The sequence below is a fragment of the Nicotiana sylvestris genome, chromosome 3 (genome assembly GCF_000393655.2).
Source record: "Nicotiana sylvestris chromosome 3, ASM39365v2, whole genome shotgun sequence".
Classification (NCBI taxonomy): Eukaryota; Viridiplantae; Streptophyta; class Magnoliopsida; order Solanales; family Solanaceae; genus Nicotiana; species Nicotiana sylvestris.
The window spans coordinates 114,375,535-114,383,947 of NC_091059.1; the positions used below are offsets into that span (position 1 = coordinate 114,375,535).

The 8,413-nt window shown below is 42.7% G+C and overlaps 1 protein-coding gene across 1 annotated transcript; it reads right to left on the reverse strand.

Moving 5' to 3' along the window:
* Positions 1 to 2,566: 2,566 nt before the first annotated feature.
* Positions 2,567 to 3,811, reverse strand: LOC138887861 (uncharacterized). The gene has a single exon (XM_070169653.1). The coding sequence runs from the start codon at positions 3,809 to 3,811 to the stop codon at positions 2,567 to 2,569; it is 1,245 nt and encodes a 414-aa protein (XP_070025754.1).
* Between the last annotated feature and the right edge of the window lie 4,602 nt (positions 3,812 to 8,413).

Sequence of the window (8,413 nt, forward strand, 5' to 3'; positions counted from 1 at the left end):
TTCCGTGCGGGTGATATAGACTATGTCGAACTCGGTAAGAAAGATTTGCCGTTTTGCTAACCTCCCTGTGGGCATCGACTTCTAGAATATGTACTTCAAAGGATCCAACCTGGTGATGAGATAGGTGGTGTAGGCCAACAGGTAATGCCTAAGCTTCTGAGCGACCCAAGTTAGGGCAAAACAAGTCCTTTCCAACAAAGTGTATTTGGTTTCGTAACTGCTGAACTTCTTGCCCAGATAGTATATTGTTTGTTCCTTCTTCCCGATAACTTCATGTTGCCCGAGAACACACCCAAAAGAATTCTCCAACACTGTCAAATACAAAAACAAAGGCCTCCCAAGTTCGGGTGGGACCAAGATTGGTGGATTCGACAGATATTCCTTGATTTTGTCAAAGGATTCTTGACACTCATCTGTCCATTTAATCGCTGCATTTTTCTTCAACAGCTTGAATATAGGCTCACACGTGGAAGTCAATTAAGCAATGAACTGGCTGATGTAATTCAACCTTCCCAACAGACTCATAACCTCTTTCTTGGTTCTCGGAGGAGGCAAATCCTGAATAGACTTTATATTTGTTGGATCTAACTCGATGCCCCTCCAACTGTCTATAAATCCCTAGAGTTTCCCAGACGGAACTCCAAATGCACATTTAGCTAGATTTAACTTCAAGTCATACTTACGTAGATGCTCAAAGAACTTTCTCAGATCCCGAAAATGGTCATCCTGCGTTCTTGATTTAATGATTACATCGTCCACATACACCTCGATTTCTTGGTGCATCATTTCATGAAAAATAGCAGTCATGGCTCTCACGTAAGTTGCCCTGGCGTTCTTCAAACCAAAAGGCATGACCTTGTAACAATAGGTGCCCCAGGGTGTGGTGAAGGCTGTCTTTTCCGCATCTTCTTCATCTATCAAGACCTGATGATATCCAGCATAGCAATCCATGAAAGACTGTATCTCATGTGTGGCACGGTTGTAAACAAGAATGTGGATGTTTGGCAAATGGGAAGTTGTCTTTGGGACTTGTTTTGTTCAGATCCCGATAGTCAACATACACTCGAGTTTTCCCATCTTTTTATGGCACTGGAACCACATTAGCCAACCACGTGGTGTATCGTACCACTCGGATCACCCCCGCCTTTAACTGTTTGTTGACCTCTTCATTGATCTTGTCACTGATGTCAGTTTTGAAATTCCTCTATTTTTGCTGGATAGGAGGATGATCGGGGTAAGTTGGCAATTTGTGGACCACTAAATCGACACTTAATCCTGGCATATCAACGTAGGACCAAGCAAACACATATTTGAATTTGAACAAAAGTTGGATCAATGCATCCCTAGTTCTTTCATCCGTGTGAATGCTTATCATGGTTTCTTGGACCTTTTCAGAACTACCCAAATTAACTGGCTTGGTTTCATTTATGTTTGGCTTAGGTTTATTCTCGAATTGTTCCAGTTCTCAGCTTATTTCCCTAAAAGCCTCGTCTTCATCATATTCCGGTTCTTGATTTATTATTTCACAATTAGACAGCGCGTTAGGATCTGGGCATGAAGTCCGTGAGCATGTCATCTTATTTAAGTCCGCATTATTAGAACTAAAAGAAGAAATAAGAAAAGTAACAAAAATCAGAAAGAATAAAGAAAGAGATTCATAGATGATAAAATATTGATTTCATTTCATTAAATTTGAAGATAGAAGGGTTTACATTGGAATTTTAAAGATAATAAACTAAAGAAAACATTCGAATTACACACTGGGATAACTCAGAATGCAGAAAAAATGGTAAGACTGGACTACCGGGATTCCCACCTGACTGGGAATGGAGTAGCCTTCCAATTTTGCAGTTTGGCATCAGGCCCCATAAATTGCACCTCAGCAGTGCTCAAGCCTTCTCCTGGCTGGACCATGTGATCTTCATACAACATTTACCCTATGGCTCCACATATGTCCTCAATTTCCTCGGCCGTGAAGGCCTCATCTTCTTCTTCTTCTTTTGTGTACTTTGGCTTGATGAATATTTTAGAGAGATGCGGGACCGGCTGAGGTAGAACCCACCCATCATTATTACGTTCTTTAGTCCATTCAAGTCGGCTTCTGTAGCTTGGAAATCAATTCCAAAGAACTTTTTACTGTCTATTAAGGTGATGGGCTCCGTAATACCTTGCAAAGATGCCCCGATCCCCTTCCCAGGCTTATAACCGTGCTTGATCATTTCAGTAGCGACCATGATTGATGCATTTGACAGAAAGGGTTGTGGATACGGGCTCCCTTCCTCACATTGATCTACGACCACAACCTCAAAAGCTTGATAGACTATGTCCTTGCTACCTTCCCTATCCTCGAGACATGGGACTGACGAGTCCCTATAAATTGATTGCTCGTCCTATCCATGGACCACAATTTCCTGATCTTCGTGTTCAAACTTGACAATTTTGTGGAGAGTAGAAGGTACGGCCCCTGTAACATGGATCCAAGGCCTTCCTAAGAGAAAATTATAGGAGGTATCCATGTCCAAGACCTGGAATGTCACTTCGAAATCCACAGGACCGATAGTCAAGATCAATCAATTTCCCCTATTGTGTCTCTCTTGATGTCATTGAAAGCACACACACAAACATTGTTAGGCTTGATTCTCTCAGTCCCAATTTCCATTCTTTGCAAATTTGAGAGAGGGCATATGCCGACCCCAGATCTGCCATCCACCATGACTCTTTTCACATAGTTACCTTCATACTTAACTATCAGATGAAGAGCTTTGTTGTGGGCAACCCCTTCTGGGGGCAAGTCATTTGTATTAAATGAAATCTGATTGACTTCGCAGAATCGTTCCACCATCCTTTCCAATTGCTCAACAGTGGTTTCAATTGGAACATATGCTTCATTTAGGATCCTTATCAACACTTTCTGATGCTCAGTCGAGCTTATAAGTAGAGACAAGACTGAGATCTGAGAGGGAGACTTTCGAAGTTGGTCAATTACCTCGTAATCTGCCATTTTCATTTTTCGAAAGAATTTCTCTACTTCTTCGGCACTAACTGACTTTTTGAGCGGAAAGCGCTTCTGCTTGGCGTTGTTCACTTCTTCCACATTGAGGTACTTCCCAGATGGGTTGGTTTCATTTACTTCCCCCATGATTTCTTCCCCCTTGTATGTCACAATTGCTTTGTTGTAGTTCCAGGGGACTGCAATGGGGTCTTTCATGGGCCTTTGTGGGGCACAACTAATGATCACGGGCTCGTTTAGCCTGGGTGGAATTACTGGTCCCCGTACCACATAAGTCCTTTTGGGTACATACATCTTAGGTCCCTTGTTCAGCTCGAACCTTTTAGGAGGACTCAATGCCAATTGTTCTTTCCTGTGAGCCCAGAAAACATAAAGAATGTCATCTTTAGAGGGTACTGCCCGTATTTTGGTTTCCACCGTCTTTTCTACACTTTGAGGGGCAGAGTTTCCCTTCTTCTCCCCCTTGTCTTGCTTTGTAGCTTCCTTTGGCTTCTTTTCAACATTGACGATGGCAATGATGGCTTTTAGAGCTGGGTCAAACTCTTTATCTTCACAAATCATCTCAATAACTGGCCCGTTGTTGTGAGCCGACAATAGGTTATTGGTCACATTGGGGATCTCTTCATCTTTCAGCACTACCCTCTTTTGCTCTATTAGGATTTCGATTGCCCTTTTGAGAGTCCAACAGTCTTCAGTGTCATGCCCTTCCGCTCCTGAATGGTAAGTATAGCGAGCACCATGTCTGTAGGAGGGCGACTTTTGGTTTTGCCTGGTTTGGGGTACGGGTTGCAATAAACCCATTTACCAGTTTCGGGTAAAGGCTAGAGTATGATTCACCAATAGGCGTGAAGTTTTCTCTTCTAGGTGGCTCCCGAGCACGGGCATTGTATGGAAAATTATTTTGTGGGGGACGAGGATTATATAGAGCTTGGTGAGGAGGGTTATTTTTAGGAAGTGGAGCTTGGTTTTGGTTAAACTATTATTGTGACCTAGCGTATGGCTGGGCAGTCATCACCGCATAAGGCTGAGGAGCCATGGCATAAGCCACATCCTGGTGAGGATAATAATATTGTGGGGGTTTTGGTGGGAAGTAACCTCGGGGTTGACGGGGGTTCCTTGGACTTGAAGCCACCATCGCCACTTATACTTTCTTCTTTCTATTTGCTACACCTCCTGACTCGCTCTGGATTGCTTGGGACGTAGCTCTTATAGCATACTGACTCAATATGCGGCCTGTCTTCAAACCATTTTCGACCATCTCCCCAATTTTGATAGCCTTAACAAACGACTTTCCCATTGCAGACATCACATTCTGGAAGTAGTCAGCCTCTTGGGCTTGTAAAAAAATACTGACCATCTTGCTCTCATCTATCAGGGGCTTCACCTTGGCCGCTTGTTCGCGCCACTTAACATCATATTCTCGGAAACTTTTCGAAGACTTCTTTTTGAAATTAGACATGGATTTCTATCTAGAGCTATGTCTATGTTGTACTGGAATTGTCTAATGAAATCTCGAGCCAAATCATCCCATATGTGCCAGTGAGACATGTATTGATCCATGTACCACTCGGATGCAATGCCAACTAGACTTTCTCCGGAATAAGCCATGAGGAGCTCTTCTTTTCCGCCTGCCCCTCTCAATTGATTGCAATACCTCTTGAGGTGGGCTATGGGGTCCCCATGCCCATCATACTTTGTGAACTTGGGGGTCTTGAAACCGATGGGCAAATGGACGTGCGGGAACATATATAAATCAGCGTAGGATACACTCTTTTGGCCACTTAAACCTTGTATATTCTTAAGGCTTTGTTCCATGTTTCTCATTTTTTGAGTGATTTCCTCTTGCTCGGGATTTTTTGTAGCTTTATCTTGCCCCACGATAAACTTATACCGGGGTTGTTGAGGGTAAGAATTGGTGGTAAAATGGGCAGCATCTGGTAGAAAAGATGGTACTTGGAAGGTAAAGGATGATGGATCGAAGCTTGGCCTGCGAAAGGTTGGCTGTGCCGTAGCTGAAGTTGGTGGTGCAGTAAATATGTTAGAAGCCACTCCCGAAATCAATGCGTGGGGGCGAACCTTAGAAGGCGTTCCGGTGAAGTGGGTTGAGATGATGGGATATCCGAATGGGGTGTTCGGGTAATTTATCGGGATGTTGGAAGTTCCACTTGCTCTGGGAAGTAGCTTGGGGAAACCAGGTATGTCACTTGGCGGCTCTATACCGTTGGACCAGGTGTCCCACATTTCCAACATGTGGAGGCACAATGCCCTATTCTCTTCAGTAGACGCCGACTCAGATGTTGGGATAACCGATAACGGGCTATCATCTAGGATGGAAATTGTTGGTAGATGACTATCTGACGACATTTCGACGCTTCCCTTGGATCTTGTAAAGTAAGGGTGTGAAGCCAGGTTAACACAAGCTAACCACCTTAAAACAACACCTAAACTCAATAGCAGACACAACAAAAGGGTTAGTTCGAGACAATTAACACATATGGGATCGCACATTGGGGGGGGGGGTGATGCACCTATATAGTTAAATGTGTTTCTACATGTTTTGCAATGATTGCGTGTCTCATCCCGACTTTTGTTTTATCTCCCCGATCTTCTCTCTTGCTCTCTTTTGCACTCTCTTATTTTTCTCTCTTGTTCTCATTCTCTTTTTCTTATTTTCTCTCTTTTCTTTTTTGCTTTTTCTTTTTGATTTTCTCTTTTTGTCATTTTCTCTTTTATTTGAGTTATTTAAAAACCATGACCGGATCCGATGGGGATTGCCTACGTATCACGACACCGCGTGAATTAGATCATCATGTAGTTCAAAGGATAAATGCGAAATAAATACACTTTTTGTTTTTTTTTTCTAATTTTCATTAAAAATAAACTTCTAGTTTTTCTCTATTACAAAGACTCGATCCTACATACTTGAGAATTTAAAAACTAAAACAGACTCAAAACATACTCTAGGAATGAAAATACAGACACAAAAAGGGAAAACAATCAAGAGTATATAAGTGCTTCCAATCCTGCCCTAGGGACACCAACTGGTCTTGCCGTGGGCCTACGTGCCATGTCATTCTGGAGGCGATAGAGATCATCTATTAACTGGCAAACAAAGATCATTACTGTGGCAAAGAACATGGACCTGGTCATGTCCTCACACTCATTGCACTTCATCACAATGTAGTCGGCGATTCTTCACACCCTTTCCCTGATGATGCCCTTTTCTTGCAACAACCGCCCAATCTGCTGAGATCTAGCCTCCAAGACCTGGGTAGCCGTATGATTCTGTTCTTGCAAATGTTGTAGGTCTCCCTCTAGTTGTGCCATCAAAGTGTAGCAATGTTCTCTCTCAGCTTTGAAGCTCTTGTCTTGTTTAGTCATTTCACCCTCAAGGCTATTAAGCTCTTTTTTCCAACCCATGACCCCTCTGTCATATCTTTCCTTCAACTGTCAAACGAAGGTTGCCCGTTCTTCTGCATTTCTAGCCAACTTTGTTCGGGCTTTTGCTAGCTCAGCCTCAGTCTTTTGCAAATTATCCTCATAGTCATGTACTTTTTGCGTAAGGCTGTAGATGAGCTTTTCATCTTTCCTACTTCTGCCTGGGTTCTCAGCTGCTATTCTCATCTTTCGAACTTGGGCCCGGAGAGCTTCATTTTCTTGGGCCAACCTTCTTCTTTCACCTTCAGCTTCTTGTGCTAGTAGATTATTATTGAACACGACGTTCCTCAATTCTTCTTGCAAAACGTTAATAGTGGCTTGATACTTTTTCTTCTTCTCTCCCCAGGCCAACCTTTCATGGATTTTATCATCAAAAGCTTGAACATGAGGTCTTTTGGCGGGCCTTTCAGGTTTGGGTTCGGGCTCTGGCTCATCATTCACACAAAACCTTCTCCCAAACCATACAACATAATTTGGATCCACTTCTCCTCTTGCAAGATCTGGTACCCGGGTGTCAATTTTCAGATATTGGCAACCATTCCAATCCCGTTGAACTAAAGCCTTAGGTAGGGTTGCTTCTGGGTGTAGCTCAATGACTTGGGTACTCAAATCTACATCTTCGGGTACCACTTGATACCTTCCCAATTGCCTTAGAACTCTTTGCGGTGCATATGGTTGGATACTCCTTAGGCCCATCATCATTAAGTAACCTTTTGAAGCCGTCATGTATATGACTTCCGTTACCGGAAGCCATCCTATGGTCCATTCAATTTGACTTGCTTTCAAAGTTCTTAAATGGGAGACCCAGGCATCAAACCCTTCTGGAGATTTGTAACCTTCTACCCTTTCCTCATAATTCTTGATGAAGTTGTTCCCGTTCGAACCATAACTCATGAACTTCGGGTGACGGCGGAGATGTTCGATCAACCACATTTGGAGAAGAATGTTGCAACCCTCAAAGAATTGAGCCCCAGATTTACACAAGGTCAATGCTCGATAAATGTCTGCTAGAAATAACGGAACAAGTGTTGGATCTTTCTTGGTAGTGAGGATTTGTGCAATTTTGGCCATACGAGTATCTATTGTCCCTTTTGCATTCGAAAAGACCATGATTCTCAAAAAATGCCATGATGAAAGTGAACTGATGATGAATCTGCCAAATGCTTTTATCATGTTTGTTGTTTAATCCTTTTTCATGCGTTTCAAACCCAACTAAGTGCCCGAACCTGAAGTACAAGAAGTAGAAAGAACAACATCCGTTGTTTACATGGGCCTTCTTCATTTGCTTACTTATATTCAGAAGATCAAAGAACTTGTGCTCAGAGGGAGCCACCGGGAATATAAGCTGCTATTTTCTTAAGTCCTGGCCAAATTCAATGTATCCGGCCATTTCCTCCAGAGTAGGGGTGAGCTCGAAATTTGAGAAACGGAACACGTTGTGGAAAGGGTCCCAAAAGGTTACCAAGGCTTTGATTAGATCCCCCGGGGGTTCGATGCTCATGATGTCTATAAGGGAACCCAACTGCTTTTTTACCCAATCCTGGCTGTCTTTATCTAAATCATTCCACCACATGCAAAGCTGCAGCTGAGCCTGTTCTGTGACCAATTGTGACGCATTCTGGACAACATTCATTTGTAACTGGTTCTGGACAGTATTCATTTATGAATGTTCTGGACAATATTCATTTGTATCCGTGGAGGGTTAAGGTTAGAGTTGACTCTTGTGGACTCTTTTTACAAAACAAGTTTTCATTTTCTAAAAGAAAATCAACGGACAATGACCCCCTTTTATGCTACTTTACCAAAAATGGTCGTTTTTACAAACGTGGCCCCTTCATAATTCCAATATAATTTTGAGGCCGGGGGAAAGTATTTTATGGAAAAAGACACTTTAATGACAGACTTGCCCGTTCTTCATGAAAATTGCCTTTCGACAATTAAAAGATAATCTAAGACTATCCCGGT